The sequence below is a fragment of the Aedes albopictus genome, chromosome 2 (genome assembly GCF_035046485.1).
Source record: "Aedes albopictus strain Foshan chromosome 2, AalbF5, whole genome shotgun sequence".
NCBI classification, from domain to species: domain Eukaryota; kingdom Metazoa; phylum Arthropoda; class Insecta; order Diptera; family Culicidae; genus Aedes; species Aedes albopictus.
Window position 1 is genome coordinate 9,737,257 of NC_085137.1, and position 23,721 is coordinate 9,760,977.

The 23,721-nt window shown below is 41.5% G+C and overlaps 1 protein-coding gene across 1 annotated transcript; it reads right to left on the minus strand.

Annotated features, from left to right (window-relative positions):
- Positions 1-1,879: 1,879 nt before the first annotated feature.
- LOC109429805 (basic-leucine zipper transcription factor A) lies at positions 1,880-23,278 on the minus strand. The gene is made up of 6 exons (XM_029864302.2): positions 22,623-23,278; positions 10,251-10,408; positions 9,617-9,870; positions 9,033-9,529; positions 2,289-3,035; positions 1,880-2,229 (listed from the first exon to the last, which is right to left on the minus strand). The coding sequence occupies exons 1-6, from the start codon at positions 22,753-22,755 to the stop codon at positions 2,096-2,098; spliced, it is 1,923 nt and encodes a 640-aa protein (XP_029720162.2). The 5' UTR covers positions 22,756-23,278; the 3' UTR covers positions 1,880-2,095.
- Between the last annotated feature and the right edge of the window lie 443 nt (positions 23,279-23,721).

The following is a 23,721-nucleotide window of genomic DNA, read 5'->3' on the forward strand; positions in this document are numbered from 1 at the left end:
CAGGACGATCTGCGGACCTACGCAGAGTGCGGAACTGGATACACACAGCCATGGACCGAGTGGAATGGAGACGCCTACTATGTACAGCAGAGGCCACCCAGGCTTTAGTCTGATCGGTAAGGTAAGTATGCTTTTTTTTCAGTAACTAATATACAATTAAAAATTTCTTCCTCATTGTACATTTGAAGTTATTAGATGCTAACGAGTTTTTATTCTTTATCACTTAACCTAATTTACAGCTCTATTGTCTACGTGAGCAATTTCAATTGACAGCTGCACTTACATTTTTTTGTACAGCGCCTAGATTCTATTCTACTTTATCGAACTGGTTGCGCTGCTTTCACTTTTTCTACTTTATACCTAGTAGAATGATGAGCACAATGATGATGATGGGTGGCCGTTGTTCCTTTCCAGTTCGATTGGGGGTCCATTATGAGTAGCAGTTCGCCGATGTCCAAGTATCCGGGTCCGTTTGAGCCATGGGGCTCAGAAAGGGTCAGTGTCAGTTGCTCTCGGGGTAAAAGCAACTGACGAAAAATTGCAAGTGCCGGAGCTGGGAATCAAACCCATGACCATCCGCATATGAAGCGAACGTGTGACCAACTACGCCACGGGCCCCGGTATATGCTAACGAGTTATAGTAAAAATTTCAGCTTTATCGGAGCATAGGTTACGGAGACATCAATGTAACCTAGTTTCGTTTCAAACGGAATAAATTTCTTCTCAAACGATAACGATCTGCGCTGTTGACCACAGACTACTGAGTCATATCTTTATTGCCCTCTATTCAGAATAATCAACTTACTAGCTGCTCAAAATGAAAACAAAAAACAATTATAAAAATCCCACGGAACGGAGTTACTATCGTAAACTGTTTATTTACGGGTCATTGTTCGCAGTTCTTTTACGGGTCTCTACATGCATCCCAAAGTTGGGGCATTTTCTTCGCTTCCTTAGGCGATGATCACGCGATCATAACGCTGAGCACGTGTTCCGGTTAGGGGTATTGTTCTCGCAGCAGGTCAATCCCACGAGTTTCCAGAGGCTGCTTCCAAATCATGTTGTGGTGATAAGATGTGTCAGTAACTGTTGGATGAATCACTCTTAACAAATGGAAGCTGTTGTGAGCAAAGTTCGGAGGATGAACTCTGAATCTTGATCTCTTATCTTTTCGTGGATTGAAAGGAGGATGACAGCGAAGTTGGGAAATTGACGCTCGGCTACGAACAAACTCCATTCAATAGGTACAACAACATAAACTGCAACTTACAGCCATGCTTACTATGATGGGTTGTCTTCAGTGAAGAGAATTGTCAGACAAAAGAGGCACAAAACAAGCAACAAAGAAGACGCAGCGTTTACTCTTTATCCCAACTGGTAACAGATAATGACATGATCTCGAAAATTTTTGTTGCAGACAAAACGGAACCTGAATTTGTTGCGTACTTTTCAACTCGTGAATAATCAATTATAACCAACCCAAAATCGAAACTTTTTGATGATACATCTTCAGCAGCGTTGCAGTGTTTACCTACTCGAAGTTACCGCACGAAAATCACAATGCAAGCCTTAAAAATCTCTAAACTCGTGGTGCACGATCTTTGTCCTATTCTGTTCAAGTTGGGACAAACCTATGTCGCATTGGATAGTTCAGGTCGCGACATTGTCGTTATTGTTGCGCGATGGTTGAATTTTGATTCACTGGTTGTCTTACATTTTAAAACTGTTAAACGATCTTCTGATCTATTTCGGTCTAAACTAAACATATTTCCGGAAAACTACAAAGCTATGTAGGTAATTTCGTAAAAACATCTGTGAAGCTGTATTTTTTTTTTTAACAATTTTTCCAAAATGTTTCTTTCAATCAAATAAAATCGAATTGTGGTGGGTTCTTATCTATTTTATTGTGTAACCTAAAATCTCTTCTACACGTGGCTGGAATAAAGCAAAAATCATACCTTATACAATTCTCAGTCAAAAGATGCCTCACATAAATAGTAGAACATAACTCCAATGCAAACCAAATGTCAAAATAAAAGCATTCAATCAATCTTACTACTCAAGCGACTGCCCTGCAGCCATCATCCTACGCGTCCTAGAGGTACATCCCGTTCACCAGAAAGTCGGCATCGTGCGCGTACGAGCCCTTGCCCTGTCTTCGGATCCTCCTGCGGGCAACCTTCATCCGGCATCCGATCAGGATGGCCAACGCCGCCGTCAGAATGGCTCCTGTAAGGATTCTTGCATTAGACACCCACGATCACGATTCCATGTCGAGACAATCTTACCCAAAGTCAACGAAAGGACCGCTCCGCCTGGCCGTTCCGCTTGCCCATCGTGATCGGCAAACTCGATCTCCAGATCGGTGCGCAGCATTTTCAGGTGTTCGTGCACCGGTGGCATGTGGCCTTCGCTCTCGTGGACGGCCTTGTCCTTCTTGGCCGTTTTCGATTTCCGCTTCTTGTGCTCCTCGTCGTGTTGGTGTTGGTGGTGGTGTTTCCGCGGTTTCTTCTTCTGCTGAGGTGGTTCCGGTTTCTCCGGTTCTTCCTGGTCTTCGTTGGAGGGCTTTTCCGGATACTGCTGTTCGTCGTAGGATTCGTATTCTTCGGAGGACTTTCCGGATATGTGGTTTTCGGAATTCTTAGTCGTTTCGGCGTTCTGGGGAAGGGACTTGGGTTCGGAGACCACCGGAGTGGCCGCCGCTTGGGGTTGGGGTGGGGATGGAGGATTTGAGGGGATTGTCTGAATCGGTTGAAGCTGGGTGACGTCCGGTTGGTGTTGAGGAGGTGGTTGAACGTACTGTTCTTGAGGAACCTGCTGGGATTGTGACCACATGGGGCGTTGAGGTGGCGACATGCGAGGGTCGTTCCACTGCGATCCCGGTTGGAAGCTGTCGGGAATAGGCATGTAAGGGTTGTTTCGTGGGATGTTGGGAACGTAACTGGTTTCAGGGAACTGGTACTGCGCAGCAGCTGCATTGTTGGAGGATAGTTGCAGTCCTCCTTTATGGTTGAAGATTCGACTATCTGCAGTGTCTGAAACGAAATATAACGAAACGTACAGAACATAATTTTTGGTGGTACTTCAGCAAGAGTTCTTGAAAACCCAGGTAACAATTTGATGCTGTACAAACGTTTCTCCAACTATTTTAAATCAGCCATCATTTGAACAAAAGCTGAGTACAAGAGGTACAATCCTTTATTCAGCTACTAAACATTTAATTTTGGTGATTTTATTCAACCTTTGGCTGATTTGAGGTTCTTTGAAAGGCTGTTTTAAGGCTAAAAATGCGCTTAATCAGTAATCAATTGAATTTATCAATAATTATTGTGTAAAAATAAAAATATAAATACTTTCGTAAGCCTATTTTTCCATTAGCTGCTTTTTAGACACGAATGCCAACTTATTTGGTAAAGTGTCTTTAATAAAATATAATAATAATAATAATTAGCTGCTTCTATTTCTAGAGAAGATGTTTCGAAATCTGTGGGAAAACTGGGAATCAAACTCGGACCTCTTGAGTCCTCTAGTCACTCAACTTTGTACCTACACCACACACAATTGTATACGTATCCTCGAAAACAAGAGCGTTACTCGTTGTGTCTGAATAGTCAAGAACATAAGTTGAACTAAGCTTGGATTAAGGCTGAAAAAGCGATGTGGACTTCACGAAAACATGCTTGGGTCAGCTGTCAAAAAATGTTTGATTAAAGGTTGAACAACAGATGATTAATTCTGCATGGTGGTGTATGCTTCAAAGCTGGTTACACAGATGACGAATATACTATTCAACTTGATATTCAGCCATCTGTGAATTGCTGATTAAAGAGGTTGAATAAGCCATACTTCGGACCAATATGCAGCTGACATTGTTTTCAGTCACTGACACCATTAGCCAGCCACTGTTCAGCTGATATTCTCACTGTTTGTGCTTAATACTAAGCTGTATGCGCTTAATATTAAGCTTTGAAACTGCCTTTCAGAGAACCTCAAATCAGCCGAAGGTTGAATAAAATCGTCAAAATTAGATGTTTAGGAGCTAAATAAAGGATTGTACCCCTTGTGCTCAGCTTTTGTTCAAATGAAGGCTGATTTAAAAAAGTTGGAGGAACGTTTGTACACCATCAAATTGTTACCTGGGTTGTGGAGAAATTATGCAGACAAAAAAGTAGAACATTCGGATTGCTGTTGAAATTTCTTGCGTGATACCTTAAGGGGCCATTCATAAACCACGTAGACCAAAATTTGAGCATCTCAGAACCCCCCTCCCCCCTGCCCTGCTGAATAGGCCGTCACTTATTTTGTAAAAACTAGAGAAGTTGATCGTTTTAGCTTAAAAATGATCGTCTCAAATATTAAAATCGGTTTCTGAAGCCTAACTGCTCCCTCAAGGGGCTTAAGTTCTCAAAAACTGTATGGGGCTAATAAACATCCCATTTTTTTCGATGAAATATCTTATTCTACCGAAACCGAAAATGTGTGAAGAATTACGATATCTCTACTCGTATTTAAGTTATTGACATAAAATTACAGAGAAATCTATTATTGATCATTTTTTCTAGATCCCGGAAGAAACCTTCCCTATTTTGCTGAATAACTTGTTTTTTTAGCCCCACACATTTTTTTAGAACTTTAGACCCTTAGAGGAATTATTTAGCCTTGAGATTCGGACTTGAAATTGTTACACAATAGTTTTTGACGTAGGACTACGTCTTTAATTTCTATACGAAGATACACTTTGTGAACACGAAAAATCGAGAATGTAACGAAAATATGAAAGATTACAAACGTTAATAACTCAATAAATTATTGATAGATTTTTCGGATTTCAGCACGAATCGATGGGATTTTTTTTCTACTATACACCAAAGTTACTATTTTCTTAGCACAGCTTAGACTGACTGTATATGTCAATGGTTGCTCCTGCGTGATTGATCTGAACTGGTATGAATTTCACTGAGATCCAACTGAATAAGGAACTGGAACACTCCACTTAAGTTGCAATTTGATCAGCACATACATTTTGGATCAGTACCGGTGCCAGCCAAGTCCTTACAGTCAGTTGGGAAGGAAAGATTAGATTAGAGTGTGATGTGGTGTGATGATTGTTGCTATTAGAAACCGAGAGCACTCTGCGTCTCCACAACCAGCACGAATGGGGTATTTGTTAGTAGGGTAAGGATGTGAGATCTCGGTGATATATTTAGGTAATAAATTGTGTGTTGATTACTCTGAAGGAGAAGCGGCACAGTTCGCTTGGTTGCATAACTTGTAGGCGTTATATGATAGATTGACACTGTGCTGTGAAAGTACGAAGAAGAGAAAAGGCTTGTTCAATCCGTTTCTGTTCTAGCGATGGTTATGAAATTTATGAATATATGTATATGTAGAGAAAGAAAGTAGATTGAAAGGTACAAAGGGACGGCCAAGGATGGAACCCAGAACCTTCTCATCTATGGAAATTAGTTCTAAACAGAAACACGGTTCATGGACCTGTATAAAGTTTCAACGTATTAGAAATGTAACAACAGTCCATTGATAACGCTTGTAGATCTTAAGGTCTTTACTCGTACAAGCTCTTGGAGGTCCTTGATCATCTCTGGATTTTATTTTTCTACAGAACTATGCTCCCTGGACCTCTAGGACGCTACACTGTATCAGTAATGTAGCAACAAACCATTGATAATGCTTGTAGATCTTCAGATCTTTACTCGTGGAAGTTCTTGGAGGACCTAGATCATCTATGGAAATTAGTTCTATACAGAAAAACGGTTCATGGAACTGTATAATATTACAACGTATTAGAAATGTAACAACAATCCATTGATAACGCTTGTAGATCTTAAGGCCTTTACTCGTAGAAGCTCTTGGAGGTCCTTGATCATCTTTGGAAATTATTCGTCTACAGAACTATGCTCCCTGGACCTGTAGGACGCTACACTGTATCAGTAATGTTGCAACAAACCATTGATAGTGCCTGTAGATCTTCAGGTCTTGGAGGACCTAGAACATCTTTGAAAATTAGTTCCTTACAGAAAAATGGTTTATGGACCTGTAGGATGTTACAACGTATCAGTAATGTAACAACAATCCATTGATTACGCTTGTAGATCTTAAGGCCTTTACTCGTAGAAGCTCTTGGAGATGGAAATTAGTTCTATACAGAAAAACGGTTCATGGACCTGTATAATGTTACAAAGTATTAGAAATGTAACAACAATCCATTGATTACGCTTGTAGATCTTAAGGCCTTTACTCGTTCAAGCTCTTGGAGATCCTTGATCATCTTTGGAAATTATTTGTCTACAGAACTATGCTCCCTGGACCTGTAGGACGCTACACTGTATCAGTAATGTGGCAACGAACCATTGATAATGCTAGTAGATCTTCAGGTCCTTAAGTACTCATCGAAGTTCTTGGAGGACCTAGAACATCTTTGGAAAATTGTTCCTTACAAAAAATGGTTCATGGGCCTGTAGGATGTTACAACGTATCAGTAATGTAACAACAAACCTTGGTTACGCATATAGATCATAAGACCTTTACTCGTGGAAGTTCTTGGAGGACCTACATCATCTTTGGAAGGTAGTTCTCTACAGAACTATGCTCTCTGGATCTGTAGGACGCTACACTGTATCAGTAATGTGGCAACAAATCATTGATAACGGTTGTAGATCTTCAGGTCTTAACTCGTGAATGTTTTTTGGAGGACCTAGACCATCTATGGAAATTAGTTCTATACAGAAAAACGGTTCATGGACCTGTATAATGTTACAACGTATTAGAAATGTAACAACAATTCATTGATTACGCTTGTAGATATTAAGGCCTTTACTCGTACAAGCTCTTGGAGGTCCTTGATCATCTTTGGAAATTATTTGTCTACAGAACTATGCTCCCTGGACCTTTAGGACGCTACACTGTATCAGTAATGTGGCAACAAACCATTGATAACGATTGTAGATCTTCTGGTCTTTACTCGTGAAAGTTTTTGGAGTAGCTAGAACGTATCAGTAATGTAACAACAAACCATTGATTACGCTCATAGATCATAAGGCCTTTACTCGTGGGAGTTCTTGGAGGACCTACATCATGGAAAGTAGTTCTCTACAGAACCATGCTCCATGGATCTGTAGCATGTTGCATCGTATCAGTCATGTAAGAATAACACCGTTTAACACTAAATTTTGTTATGGGATGAGAAAAAAAAGAACAGGGGTTTGGGACCCTAGAAGTGTCATAATGGAAGAATTTTTGAAAAATATTGGGTCGGGCCTTCACAGTTTATGACCGAAGCTTGTATGGAGAACTTGGGGTGTTCAATTGATATGTGAATTAGAACGCGCTGTGCATATATTAGGGCGCTAGACATTAATGAAACAAACCTAAATACCGAAAACGCTTAAATATATGCTCGATACGTTCTAATGCGCATATCGTCTGAGCACCCAAAGTTCTTCATACAAACTTCGGTCATAAACTGTGAAGGCCTGGTCCGATATTTTTCAAAAATTCCTTCACTTTGACACTTCTAGGGACCTAAACCCTGTTCTTTTTTTCCTTATCCCATAACACCAAATTTTGTAAAATTTTGTCGAGCAGTGTCCATTCCATTCAGTACGCTTGTAGATCTTAAGGCCTTAATTCGCGGAAGTTCATGGAAGACCTAGCATATCTTTGGAAATGAATACTCTTCAGTACAATGCTCAATGGACCTCTGGGATGTTACAACGCATCGGTAATGTAGCAAGAACCATTGGCTATGTTTGTAGATCTTCAGGCCTTTACTCGCGGAAGTTCTTGGAGATTGCAGGTTATGTTTGAAGATGATTTGTTTACAGAACAATGCTCCATAGACCTGTAGGATGTAGCACAGTATCAGTAATGTAACAACAATCAATCACTAGCGGCACCTACGTGTGGAGCTCTGAATTGAATAGCCCATCATCTGGAGGTCCTTGACCTACCCAATAACTTTGCCCAAGACTTTATATATCGTAGTGATAGGAGATGTAAGACATACACAAATTCCATTTTCACTAGCGCCATCTATGTGTGGAGTTCTGAATTAAACGGCTCATCATTTGGAAGTATTTGACCTACACAAAAACTTTTCCGAAAACTCAATCTTTCTAAGTGATCAGAATCCTGAGATGAATGAGATATGAAATATGCATTCTCAGTAACGCCACCCGTATGTGAAGTTCCGAATCAAATGGCACATCATCTGTAAGTCCTTGACCTACCCAGCCACTTTACCGAAGATACCATATTTCTAGGTGATCAACATCCTGAGATATATGAAATATAAAATTTGCACGTTCAGAAACGGTCCATCTTTAGTGAATATTCAACCCAATAAACAACTTTGCCGAAGACACCATATTTCAATGTAGATATACATGCTCACATGAGATATAGATGATCAAATTTGGGTTCCAAATGGAACCAGGTATGGGCCAAATGGGTCATCATTTAAGCACAGACAAACAGACGTAACACTTGCGAAATTTCCATCGACCACGCTTTTAACGATCATTTTAAATTTTCATAGTTGTGGTTTTCACAACCAGAGGCGCGCGCATCGTTTTTCTATGCGTTTGACATTTCACACTAGCGCCTTCTGTTGACGATATTGCACAACACAGTGATTCGTGCAACTTTTCCACCAGGTGATGATAGTGTGAATTGGGCGATGGATTTCCATGAAAATCGTTCAAGGTGTTACGTCTGTTTGTCTGTGATTTAAGGTTTCCTGTGGAGGGTTAATGCTAAAAAAACTTTTAAAGCGGTCTTCTCACTTTACCGGGCCGGGACCGTGCCGGGCCCCGGCCGAGCCCCGGTCACCGATTTCTTTCTAACGATATCTATGGCGTGCTTCTTACTTGCCCGGCCGGGGCCCGACCGAGCCACGGCACGGTGTGATGTGAAACACGCCATAGTAATCGCATGTAAGAAATCGATGACCGGGGCACGGCCGGGGCCCGGCACGGTCCCGGCCCGGCGTAATGGGAATAGCCCTTAAATCATACCAATATAGGCGCTCTGTTGATCAATGGCCGGTCGTGACCACGACGCTTTCGGAGCCGTCATCGGGTCCTCCCGGTTGTGTGGCATCTGGTTACGCAGCTTCTGCTGCTCCTGCAATCCTCTCAGCTGTTGCTGCTGTAGATCCGGTTGGAAAACTTGTGACATTATGGATTTTACCGGGGGCATGTCGTTCACTTGGTTCGTGGAAATCTGTTGAGCCTGTTGTTGTAGTTGTTGCTGCTGCTGTTGCTGCACAGGAGCCGGTTGGAACGGTTTAATGGGCGGGGGTCTACGGCATTCGGGACCTTCATCGCTACCATCCGAGCACTGCGGAATTCCGTCGCACGCATTGTAGATGGCGATGCATTCGCCCGAGTGGCACGGGAACTCGTAGTGTCCACACTGCATCGGCGTAGTAGGCTTCGGGGTAGTTGTTGTGGGTAATTGACCTAGTTGGACCCCTAGAGGGGGTAGCAGCGGTGCCGTGGTCGTTTGTTCACTGTTATGAAAGATAACAATGGGTCTTAGAGGGTCTTATACGCCTAATGGATCAGATTTAGGATATTAAAATTTGTATAACTCTAACCTTCTCGCGGCTGTTTTCGGCGCTTTGAGGCTGACCAGTTCGCGTTCATGCTGGGAAAGCTGGGGCACGATAACGGCCATCTGGGGTGGCGACGGGGGCTGAACCAGCGAGTGGATCTGCGTAACCAGAGGAGGTGGGGGCTGCTCCACCGATGGAATTTTCAGAACGGCACTGGTGTAGTTACCATGGTGGGTGAATTTGCAGTGGAAATCGTTCGAAGGGCCACACTGGAAGAGGAAGCAGGTGCCCTGGTTCTAGAATAAGAAGAAGCGGAAACAAATATTGAACGTGTATAGTTTTCTTTGAGTTCAATTTTTTCTAAACATTTATCAATTTGTTATGTTTATTTATTTCTATTAGAAATTTGTAGGTATTCTTCATGGGGTATCACTAAATATTTGTTTTTGTTTTTACCTGTGGATTTTTCTTTTCATATATGATTTTTTATTATCTAATTGTAACTTTTGTGTCTTTTTCTTTTATTATTTTTAACAATTAATAAATGTTTTTATTTATAATAATATTTATGGTTAAACTAACTATTATTTTTCATTCATATTAATATATTTTAATGTCTTACTTTCATGTCGTTGTTAATGCTAATAATAATCGTTCAGTTTTATCCTTTTCTCACCTTTTCTTCGAAAACAAACACATCGCATTTCTCCGTCTCGCAGCACAGTCGCAGGCACTGCTCTCGCGAGCTTACGTCAGCATCGTCCAGGAACTTGGCCCCCATCGAGCGGGACTCCTCCGTGCGGATGATCGTGTTCAAGTGGACGTCGAAGCGCACTGTAAAAGAATATAAAAAAACAACGATCACGAATCACATAAACCAATCAGTCAGTTTGCATGCATATGAAGGTAATTGCCAATTGCCATAAGGTGTTACACATAAAACACGATTGGAATTCCTCGAAAAACCCTTGAATTCATTTTTAAATGTTTTATACATTCTTTCAAATAAATAAGCTTTGATAACATCAGCAAAAGAGATTTTGCTTAATCCCTGTAATACTTCTGATCGAACGAAAAAAAAGAGAATCTAGAGGCATCTCAGAAAGCATCTTTGTTTAAATTCTTTGTTGAAACTTTGAAGGGTTTTGTTAGTACCATTTAAGGAATTTTGGTAAGTTTCAAGGGAAGCTTGCCAAGAATTGTTGAAATATTCTTTGGATAAAAGCATGAGAAAACCGCTATAACAGATTTATAGTGGAATCTGAAAAAAAAAGTTATGGAAAGATTTCTGGCAAAAATCAGCATATTTTCATTGAAACTTGTTCCAAAACCTTAAAATTGAACATGTAACTAGTGGAAATTGTGTATTTTTGGCAGTTTTGTTCTCTTTCTGTTGAACTCAGAATTGGCCTCAAATCCTTCCCAGTCAAGTTGAATTATATGCCCAAGTTTCAGGAAATTTGGCCGACAAAAACCCCCCGTGACGAAGAGAACAAACCTGCCGATAATACTCATCGTCACCCTATCTCAAATTTCTATGCAGACTTTTCAAGTTTATATTGAATGATTACATGAGAAGCAATAAACATCAAGTGCCGTACATTGATCGCCATGTTTGTTTTCCTGTGGTTTAGAATTCCAAATGAAGCACGATTGCTTCAAAACCATAACCTCCTCCTCTCCCCGTCCCACGATAAATTGTGTAGAGTTAATCTTCACAAGGTTGAATGAGCAACAATCATGTCATATGAGAGTTCTAAGTCATATCACAGTCACGAGTACCCAAGCAACAAACAAGTCACAAAGGAGTGTCGACAGCGCAGGTTTTTGGTTGTACAGGAGCTACACATTCATGTAATTCTAACTCAAAGGCAGAATAACCTGAAAATGACTCGTGTCTAACTAAAAACCTGCGCTGTCGACACTTCTTTGTAACTTGTGTGCTGCTTGGGTAGTGTCACGATCGCCATGTAATGTCATACTATTGGCCGGGATAGCTGATATCCCAAGCAACACACATGCCGCATAAGGCGCTGCCCATAAACAACGTACTCTTTTTTTGGCCATCTCTGTCCAGAACCCTCCCCGCCCTCTTTGCAACCTAAGAATCTACGTAGTTTATAAACAGGCCCTAACAGTCACGGCAGTGCATTTTTTTTTACTTATTTCTAACATGGTGTTTGCGCATGTTTTTGTTGTATATTTAGAAATCACTGTAACTCACCTGTAACATTGTGTTTGAAGCAAATCACAGTAACTTATATACAGCAAAAACTTGCGCTGACGTGACTGTTATGTGACATGTGTATTGCTTGGAATATCAGCTACCTCGGACAAAAGTATGACATTACATGGTGACCGTGACGCTACTCGTGCCAGCACTGTAACCTTTGGGTAGAACTCTGTTCATCGGCCTGCTATGATGGACGTGATCAGTGGTTGAATAAAATTTGTCACTAAGAATTCTATTGAGGATTTATTTATGGATTGTACTAAGAATTATTCATTTGCGAAGAATTGTGATTGCATATCTAATAGATTATCTATTCTTAGTAATTAATTTTCCGTTTGAGCCTCGCCAATAAGCAGAATATCGTGAGCTTAATGTTTTTAAAGGCAAAGTGCGTAGATGACAATGAATTTATTGCCCTTTTCCGACTATATCAGTATGTCCCAGTATGTCTGAATGACGTAAAAACTTGAAGTATTTTTAGGCAAAGTACGTTTAATTGACAAATTGAGAGATAAATATACGAAAAAAAATACCCCTTGTTTGGGTGGGATTGGAACCCACGACTCCTTATCGCTAGTCCGGCGCTTTAACCAACTAAGCCACAGAACAAGTTACGATTTTGCGGAATAGAAAGTCAAACTGGGTTCCAAACACCACCCTAACCCGGTCCGTCTTTCACAACGTCTTACAAGAGTTGCGTTCTCTCTAATGCAGTTGGTCGGTCTTGTGAAACAAAATACCATTTGTTTTGGTATTATTCGAACCCACGACTCTGTAACTATGTTGATTTATAAAAGAGTAGTAAGCGGGTGGAATGTAGATATAATACCGAAATACGACTTGTATAAATGCTTATTGATTAGCTGGATTAATTCACAAATAAAGAATTTGCTCTTGGTGGTTTTCACACTTATGTAGATTCTGATGTTTAGGCTTTGTATGTGTTTCACTGAGTTCAGTATATTCCTTTTTTTTACCAAGCTCTTAACGCTTGATTTATTCAGTATATTCGGTAATTTCTTTAGGAGTAATCCTTAACTTCGGCAAATCCTTTGGAAATATTTTTCAGAAGTTCCTTTGTCTTTTTTGAACATTATCTAAAGCATTGTTTTCTAATTATGTCAGCAATTTTTTTGGTATTTTTTTAAATTTCTCTATTAATCCTTCCGGCAATTCTTTTGTGAATTCTCTCGGTAGTAGCTTCGGTAATCTGAGAACCTCCACGCAAATTGCTTTGGAAACGTTTTTCAATTTCTTCTTAATTTTTTTGCGGGATTTTCGTCGATATTTTTTTTTTATTTCTTAGCATAGCATCGGTATTCCTTCTGCAATTTCTTTGAAAAGTTCTTTGGAAAAAAATATTTAAGGAATTTCCGTGGTCGTTTTTTTTGGAATACCTTCAGCAATTTCGATGTAACTTGTTTCCAAAATTTCTTTAAGAATTTCATATGAAATTAATTTGGAAATTTCTTAGGAAATTGTGTTGAGATCTTTTGGAATATTATTCAGGGAACTTGTACGGTAATTTCTTTAGAAATTTCTTTGAGATTTACCACAGGATTTCTTTGAAAAAATCTTCGAAAATTCTTTCAGAATTATTTTAGAGATTCTTTCAGAACTTGGAAATTTCTTCGTAATCTTTGTTTCAGAAATTACTTTGATGATTTCTACAATATTTTTTTTAAGAATTTCTGTGGCATGGTTTTTGGAAAATCGGTGGCTAATTATTTAGGAAACTCTCCAAGTAATTCTTTTAGGTATTCCTTACGAAATTTCTCCGGCATATTATTTGAGAATTCCTTCAAAATTTTATTTGTGAATACTTGCAGAAATTATGATGAATTTTTTCCGACATCTCCTTTGAAATAAATATTAGCAATTTGTTTTGACTATTTTTTTAACCCTTCCGTTACCAACCCCCCCTAACGAGAGTGCGAAAAAATACTCTTTTCGTTATAACTTTTTTGTTTTTCAATATTTTTCGACCAAATTTTGACACAATAAGCGGATTTCCTTCTATTTTAAGGATTTGCTAGGGATTGTTGGAATGGCCACCTGGTTCCGGAGTTATTCCGGAATCAAAATGGGTCATTCGATTTGGCCATTTTGGAAAAAGTAAATTTTCGATATGAGAGCCGTTCAGTTTTCAGACCTAAGTGCACTAGAATGATAGAAAAAATTGTCTAGAAGCCCATCCCGGTCACTACGTGCCTTGGAACCCGTTTTACGGATGTTCCGGGGAACCGGTTCCGGGGTCAATTTTTGAATATGATTCAATCCCATCATGCGACACCTCAAACTTCATGATTTTTCAAGATGCATCATTCTGTGCTGTTTTGGCGTTGTCTGGAATACTGTTGGCCATTTTGGAACCGGTATTCGGATATCCCGGGAATCGGTTCCGATGGTTCCGGGGTCCAATTTTCGAAAATAAACAAATACCATCATACGACATATCAAACTTCATGATTTTGAAAGTTATGGCACTTTATCATAATGGTTGGCCACTTAGGATCCATTTGGCCATTATGGAATCGGTATACGGATTTTCCGGACCCAGTTCCGATTTGAGTGATTTTCAAAATACATCATTCTGGGCTAATATTGCGTTATCTGAAATACTGTTGGCCATTGTCGAACCCGTATTCAGATTTCTCGGGAATCGGTTCCGGTGGTTCCGGGGTCAATTTTTCGAAGATAAACACCAGGAATTCCTACGGAAGTTCCTACAGAAATTCCTCTGAAAATTCTTCTAGGAATTCCTCCGGAAATTCCTCCAGGAATTCCTACGGAAATTCTTCCAGCAATTCCTACGGAAGTTCTTCCAGCAATTCCTACGGAAGTTCTTCAAGGAATTCCTACGGAAGTTCTTCAAGGAATTCCTACGGAAGTTCTTCCAGGAATTCCTCCGCCAATTCCTCCGGAAATTCCTCCTGGAATTCCTCCGGAAATTCCTCCTGGAATTCCTCCGGGAATTCCTCCAGGAATTCCTCCGGGAATTCCTCCAGGAATTCCTCCGGGAATTCCTCCAGGAATTCCTCCGGGAATTCCTCCAGGAATTCCTCCGGGAATTCCTCCAGGAATTCCTCCGGGAATTCCTCCAGGAATTCCTCCGGGAATTCCTCCAGGAATTCCTCCGGGAATTCCTCCAGGAATTCCTCCGGGAATTCCTCCAGGAATTCCTCCGGGAATTCCTCCAGGAATTCCTCCGGGAATTCCTCCAGGAATTCCTCCGGGAATTCCTCCAGGAATTCCTCCGGGAATTCCTCCAGGAATTCCACCGGGAATTCCTCCAGGAATTCCTCCGGGAATTCCTCCAGGAATTCCTCCGGGAATTCCTCCAGGAATTCCTCCGGGAATTCCTCCAGGAATTCCTCCGGGAATTCCTCCAGGAATTCCTCCGGGAATTCCTCCAGGAATTCCTCCGGGAATTCCTCCAGGAATTCCTCCGGGAATTCCTCCAGGAATTCCTCCGGGAATTCCTCCAGGAATTCCTCCGGGAATTCCTCCAGGAATTCCTCCGGGAATTCCTCCAGGAATTCCTCCGGGAATTCCTCCAGGAATTCCTCCGGGAATTCCTCCAGGAATTCCTCCGGGAATTCCTCCAGGAATTCATCCGGGAATTCCTCCAGGAATTCCTCCGGGAATTCCTCCAGGAATTCCTCCGGGAATTCCTCCAGGAATTCCTCCGGGAATTCCTCCAGGAATGCCTCCGGGAATTCCTCCAGGAATTCCTCCGGGAATTCCTCCAGGAATTCCTCCGGGAATTCCTCCAGGAATTCCTCCGGGAATTCCTCCAGGAATTCCTCCGGGAATTCCTCCAGGAATTCCTCCGGGAATTCCTCCAGGAATTCCTTTGAGAATTCCTCCAGGAATTCCTCCGGGAATTCCTCCGGGAATTCCTCCGGGAATTCCTCCGGGAATTCCTCCGGGAATTCCTCCGGGAATTCCTCCAGGAATTCCTCCGAGAATTCCTCCAGGAATTCCTCCGGGAATTCCTCCGGGAATTCCTCCGGGAATTCCTCCAGGAATTCCTCCGGGAATTCCTCCAGGAATTCCTCCGGGAATTCCTCCAGGAATTCCTCCAGGAATTCCTCCGGGAATTCCTCCAGGAATTCCTCCGGGAATTCTTCCAGGAATTCCTCCAGGAATTCCTCCAGGAATTCCTCCAGGAATTCCTCCAGGAATTCCTCCGGGAATTCGTTCAGGAATTCCTCCGGGAATTCCTCCAGGAATTCCTCCGGGAATTCCTCCAGGAATTCCTCCGGGAATTCCTGCAGGAATTCCTCCGGGAATTCCTCCAGGAATTCCTCCGGGAATTCCTCCAGGAATTCCTCCGGGAATTCCTCCAGGAATTCCTCCGGGAATTCCTCCAGGAATTCCTCCGGGAATTCCTCCAGGAATTTCTCCGGGAATTCCTCCAGGAATTCCTCCGGGAATTCTTCCAGGAATTCCTCCGGGAATTCCTCCAGGAATTCCTCCGGGAATTCCTCCAGGAATTCCTCCGGGAATTCCTCCAGGAATTCCTCCGGGAATTCCTCCAGGAATTCCTCCGGGAATTCCTCCAGGAATTCCTCCGGGAATTCCTCCAGGAATTCCTCCGGGAATTCCTCCAGGAATTCCTCCGGGAATTCCTCCAGGAATTCCTCCGGGAATTCCTCCAGGAATTCCTCCGGGAATTCCTCCAGGAATTCCTCCGGGAATTCCTCCAGGAATTCCTCCGGGAATTCCTCCGGAAATTCCTCCGGAAATTCCTCCAGAAATTCCTCCGGAAATTCCTCCAGAAATTCCTCCGGAAATTCCTCCAGGAATTCCTCCGGGAATTCCTCCAGGAATTCCTCCGGGAATTCCTCCAGGAATTCCTCCGGAAATTCCTACAGGAATTCCTCCGGAAATTCCTACAGGAATTCCTCCGGAAATTCCTCCAGGAATTCCTCCGGAAATTCCTCCAGGAATTCCTCCGGAAATTCCTCCAGGAATTCCTCCGGAAATTCCTCCAGGAATTCCTCCGGAAATTCCTCCAGGAATTCCTCCGGAAATTCCTCCAGGAATTCCTCCGGAAATTCCTCCAGGAATTCCTCCGGAAATTCCTCCAGGAATTCCTCCGGAAATTCCTCCAGGAATTCCTCCGGAAATTCCTCCAGGAATTCCTCCGGAAATTCCTCCAGGAATTCCTCCGGAAATTCCTCCAGGAATTCCTCCGGAAATTCCTCCAGGAATTCCTCCGGAAATTCCTCCAGGAATTCCTCCGGAAATTCCACCAGGAATTCCTCCGGAAATTCCTCCAGGAATTCCTCCGGAAATTCCTCCAGGAATTCCTCCGGAAATTCCTCCAGGAATTCCTCCGGAAATTCCTCCAGGAATTCCTCCGGAAATTCCTCCAGGAATTCCTCCGGAAATTCTTCCAGGAATTCCTCCGGAAATTCCTCCAGGAATTCCTCCGGAAATTCCTCCAGGAATTCCTCCGGAAATTCCTCCAGGAATTCCTCCGGAAATTCCTCCAGGAATTCCTCCGGAAATTCCTCCAGGAATTCCTCCGGAAATTCCTCCAGGAATTCCTCCGGAAATTCCTCCAGGAATTCCTCCGGAAATTTCTCCAGGAATTCCTCCGGAAATTCCTCCAGAAATTCCTCCGGAAATTCCTCCAGGAATTCCTCCGGAAATTCCTCCAGGAATTCCTCCGGAAATTCCTCCAGGAATTCCTCCGGAAATTCCTCCAGGAATTCCTCCGGAAATTCCTCCAGGAATTCCTCCGGAAATTCCTCCAGGAATTCCTCCGGAAATTCCTCCAGGAATTCCTCCGGAAATTCCTCCAGGAATTCCTCCGGAAATTCCTCCAGGAATTCCTCCGGAAATTCCTCCAGGAATTCCTCCGGAAATTCCTCCAGGAATTCCTCCGGAAATTTCTCCAGGAATTCCTCCGGAAATTCCTCCAGGAATTCCTCCGGAAATTCCTCCAGGAATTCCTCCGGAAATTCCTCCAGGAATTCCTCCGGAAATTCCTCCAGGAATTCCTCCGGAAATTCCTCCAGGAATTCCTCCGCAAATTCCTCCAGAAATTCCTCCGGAAATTCCTCCAGAAATTCCTCCGGAAATTCCTCCAGAAATTCCTCCGGAAATTCCTCCAGAAATTCCTCCGGAAATTCCTCCAGAAATTCCTCCGGAAATTCCTCCAGAAATTCCTCCGGAAATTCCTCCAGAAATTCCTCCGGAAATTCCTCCAGGAATTCCTTCGGAAATTCCTACAGGAATTCCTTCGGAAATTCCTACAGGAATTCCTCCGGGAATTCCTCCAGGAATTCCTTCGGAAATTCCTCCAGGAATTCCTCCGGAAATTCCTCCAGGAATTCCTCCGGAAATTCCTCCAGGAGGAAATTCCCGGAGGAATTCCTGGAGGAATTCCCGGAGGAATTCCCGGAGGAATTCCCGGAGGAATTCCCGGAGGAATTCCCGGAGGAATTCCCGGAGGAATTCCCGGAGGAATTCCCGGAGGAATTCCCGGAGGAATTCCCGGAGGAATTCCCGGAGGAATTCCCGGAGGAATTCCCGGAGGAATTCCCGGAGGAATTCCCGGAGGAATTCCTGGAGGAATTCCCAGAGGAATTCCTGGAGGAATTCCCGGAGGAATTCCCGGAGGAATTCCCGGAGGAATTCCTGGAGGAATTCTCGGAGGAATTCCTGGAGGAATTCTCGGAGGAATTCCTGGAGGAATTCCCGGAGGAATTCCTGGAGGAATTCCCGGAGGAATTCCTGGAGGAATTCCCGGAGGAATTCCTGGAGGAATTCCCAGAGGAATTCCTGGAGGAATTCCCAGAGGAATTCCTGGAGGAATTCCCAGAGGAATTCCTGGAGGAATTCCCGGAGGAATTCCTGGAGGAATTCCCGGAGGAATTCCTGGAGGAATTCCCGGAGGAATTCCTGGAGGAATTCCTGGAGGAATTCCTGGAGGAATTCCCGGAGGAATTCCAGGAGGAATTTCCGGAGGAATTCCTGGAGGAATTGGCGGAGGAATTCCTGGAAGAACTTCCGTAGGAATTCCTTGAAGAACTTCCGTAGGAATTCCTTGAAGAACTTCCGTAGGAATTGCTGGAAGAACTTCCGTAGGAATTGCTGGAAGAATTTTCGTAGGAATTCCTTGAAGAACTTCCGTAGGAATTGCTGGAAGAACTTCCGTAGGAATTGCTGGAAGAATTTTCGTAGGAATTCCTTGAAGAACTTCCGTAGGAATTGCTGGAAGAACTTCCGTAGGAATTGCTGGAAGAATTTTCGTAGGAATTCCTGGTGTTTATCTTCGAAAAATTGACCCCGGAACCACCGGAACCGATTCCCGAGAAATCTGAATACGGGTTCGACAATGGCCAACAGTATTTCAGATAACGCAATATTAGCCCAGAATGATGTATTTTGAAAATCACTCAAATCGGAACTGGGTTCCGGAAAATCCGTATACCGATTCCATAATGGCCAAATGGATCCTAAGTGGCCAACCATTATGATAAAGTGCCATAACTTTCAAAATCATGAAGTTTGATATGTCGTATGATGGTGTTTGTTTATTTTCGAAAATTGGACCCCGGAACCATCGGAACCGATTCCCGGGATATCCGAATACCGGTTCCAAAATGGCCAACAGTATTCCAGACAACGCCAAAACAGCACAGAATGATGCATCTTGAAAAATCATGAAGTTTGAGGTGTCGCATGATGGGATTGAATCATATTCAAAAATTGACCCCGGAACCGGTTCCCCGGAACATCCGTAAAACGGGTTCCAAGGCACGTAGTGACCGGGATGGGCTTCTAGACAATTTTTTCTATCATTCTAGTGCACTTAGGTCTGAAAACTGAACGGCTCTCATATCGAAAATTTACTTTTTCCAAAATGGCCAAATCGAATGACCCATTTTGATTCCGGAATAACTCCGGAACCAGGTGGCCATTCCAACAATCCCTAGCAAATCCTTAAAATAGAAGGAAATCCGCTTATTGTGTCAAAATTTGGTCGAAAAATATTGAAAAACAAAAAAGTTATAACGAAAAGAGTATTTTTTCGCACTCTCGTTAGGGGGGGTTGGTAACGGAAGGGTTAAAAGCATTCACAATTTCTTCAGGAATTCCTTTAGAAATTTGTATAGCAATACCGTTGGCAACTCCTTTGGAAACTTCTTAGGTAATTTTGAGGGAAATGTCGGCATTTCCTTTGAGAATTTATCAGGTAGTTTTTTCGGGAACTTCTAGAGGTATTCCTTTGAGAAACACTTCGACAATTTCTTTACGAATTGATTTTGAAATTCCGCAGGGCCCATATAGCCGAGGCGGTAAACGCACGGGTATTCAGCTTGACGATGCTGAGGGTGACGGGTTCGATTCCCGGTCGGTCCAGGATCTTTTCGTAAAGGAAATTTCCTTGACTTCCTTGGGCATAGAGTATCTTCGTGCCTGCCACACGATATACACATGCAAAATGGTCATTGGCAGAGTAAGCTCTCAGTTAAATACTGTGGAAGTGCTCATTGAACACTAAGCTGAAAAGCAGGCTTTGTCCTAGTGAGGACGTTATGCCAAGAAGAGGAGAGGAGGGCCACCCTTTTGGATGCCGCAATTCCATTGTATAGGGGATAGACAAAATTATCGGAACAGGCAAAATTTTCACTTTTCAAAAAAATGGTCAAATAGCTGTAACTTTTTTTTTAAAGTTATTTCAAAAGTTTTTCAAAGTCAATTATATAAGTCATGAACGCCCAAAATTTCATTGCATTTGGTGCATTGAATCTGGAGATATAACAATTTAAAGTTGGCTATCGAATAATTATGACTTCTTCTAGAATCTTTCTTACTTTATGTTGAATAGTCCGATCTTTCTCTAAATTGGACCACTGATACACAACTTCTTGATGAACTTACAGTAAAAATTTTAGATTTTTTTATGCTTTTTTCAAAAAGTTGTAGCTATTTGACTATTTTTTGAAAAGTGAAAATTTTGCCTGTCCCGATCATTTTGTCTATCCCCTGTATGTTCTTCGAGCAAGCTAAATTGAGAATTTCTGAATTTTTAATGGAATTGTCTGGGAATTCCAAAGGAATTATCGAAGATTTTCATGAACAAGTTGCCGAAAGAATTCCCAAAGAATATAACGAAGGAATTGTGGAGTGAACTGAGAATATACCGAAGGAATTGTAGAATGAAAATAATTGTCTGAGAAATTTCCAAATTAATGGCAGAAAGACTTTCAAGAGAAATTTCCAGAAAAGTTTCGCATAAAAATTTCGAAGTGGATTTGAAAGGAATTTCCAAGGATTTCAATCAAATTCCCGAAGGAATTCTCAAAGAAAGTGCTGTACGATGAAATAGCCAAAGGAAGTCCAAAATAAATTTGAGAATAAATTAAAAAAAAATACTGACGAAATTTATTTTTAATACTAATTTCTGAAGCAATTTTCAGAAGCAATGAATATAAATGCAATGGAATACACTTGCAAAGAGCTGTAAAAAGAACTGTTGAAGGAATTTCTTCATAGGAATTGCCGTTTAAATTTTAAAACAAATATCAAAAGAAATTTCGGATCAAATTACAATGGAACTACCGCAGAATTCTAAAAAAAACAATTATGCTGAAGGAATCCAGTAAGAATCAAGGAAACTGTGCTTTTACTTGCTCTGATTTTTTCAGTTCTCAAAAATAAAGTGTTGGTCAAATCTTTATTTTAAACTAGCTATCCCGACAAACAAGTAGCATTTGAGAAGGGCGCGTATGTGTATGTTTTTGACCGCTCAGCGCTCAGCAAGCGTGTTGTGTGGTAGCTAAGGTTCAAGAGATATTTTGATGAAATTCAGCAAATATAGGAACATATTTTTTCGAGATTGAGTATAAATGTATGCTGAGCACATGGAGTTTGCCAAACTTATCTTAGTGTGTATTATTGACAATAACAATCTTACAATAGGTCATTTTTTATTTGTAGGACAGCGTGGTTACTTTGACTGGTTTAAAATGTGAAACATTTCCGAGCAAAGGCCAATAACAAATTGATATCACTTTGATAATTAACTGTGTTATCGGTGTTATCAATTTGTTATTTTTGTTATCATTATTTCCAATTGATATGTTATCAGTTTCGAAACGCATACTTCAAAGCATTCCCAAAACTGAGAGACTAATAAACCTCGAATCTAAAAATAGATCCCGCTTTCCACCTCCAGTGCGACTGTAGTATGATAGCGTAGCTTTCAATTACTCTCACTCTCACTTAGTCCCGTTGGTATAGGGGCTATTGGTTGCTATCGGCAATCACTTGATCAGGGTTCGAGTCCCGCTGGTCGCAATAGTTGAAAACATGTGTTGTGAATTATGAGAAACTTTTTTTCAATTGCTGACGATGTCTAGATTTTTACTATTTTCGTCGATAAAATAGCTCTGAATGATAACTAATTGATAACAAAACCAGCTATATTTTTTCATGTTGATAGCTAAATGCAATGCTGAACATAATATTATATAACACAATTAGCTATCAACTTGAACTCAATGGTAATTTAACATCTTATCATGTTGGTATTCGAGAAGTAAATTTAAGTTATCATTTTTGATATGTTGGCTCTTAATTCAACCTAAATGATAACAAACTCAATTATCAAACGAATGATAACCAGGTAACAGAACTTGTTATCAATTTGTTGTTCGCCTTTGCTCGGGTTACTTCCAGTCAAGCCGACAATGCGATTTGATTAGCCATTTTCGGCCCAATGTGCACTAATGCAGCGCAATAAAACGTAAGATTATTGAGTTGTTGTAGGTATATAGCTACAGTACTGACCTAGACATGTTTCCAAATCCATCCGCTTGACGATCGAGTGCTGCGAAGTGGAAAATCCTTCCGGCCAGCTTTCAGCACCAGCAGCCGCCAGCACCGTTCCCATCAGGGCCATTAGGCAGATTATGTCAACCATGGTCGAGTTGATTCGGAGTTTCACTTGTGGTGTTTCTGATCGCAGTTTCACTTATTTTGTAACAACAGCTTTTTAGGCGACAAAGATGTTAGGACAATTTACTACTATTTTACGTTTATGTTTATACGATAACACTTATCATGAGATTAGCACGATTTGTTTTTGGATAATCTAAACCAGGCACAAGTATACTGGTAAATGAATGCTTTGCTATGCACAAAATTATGGAATTTAAACTAATTACGATTTATATCAAATGCCTACTACATAATACAAATGCTACAACACAACAGTTTGATCGATTTCCTTTTCACAAGTGCAAAAACAGCTGCCCTTTCTCACTCCAGCTTCAGCAAAAGTCCAATTACTGTACCATAAAACTCATACGCAACAATTGAATAACTACAATTTTCCGCAACAAATGGCGCACTATCGTTAATCGAATCTGGACCGATTTTCCTCGTTGGAAAGTGTGGAAAACGAACGAATCTACTATATTACTAGGTACTCGCGGATGATAATCCGAAATGGCTACTCCTATATTTTGTGTGAATGTACCGTCAAGTGACAGCAAGTTGGAAAAATCAGGAAAAATCGATAAAATGAACACGATTGTTATGGTGTATGGCTGCTAGGGAAATTGATAAGAAAGGGGAGGAAATTTGGCAGCTGGGTGGGTTGGATACATGTGCTGTGCGCGACGAGGGAGCTTTTTGACGAAAGTTTTTTCTTATTTTGCAAGAAATGGTGAACCCAAAATTCACGAGGGATATTGTATATGTGAAATGTCACTTGTGAAGAATAGTTAATCAAATTTTGCGAAAAGTTAGTAAATGAATGCAAGCTTAAGTTGACCGAGATAATTCCCCACTCTTCAAGAATAATATTAAGTCTTTCTTTCTTAAGGTTTAGTGGTAAGAAGTAGTTTATTAACAAGAGCATGTCTGTTCATCCAATAAAACTTAT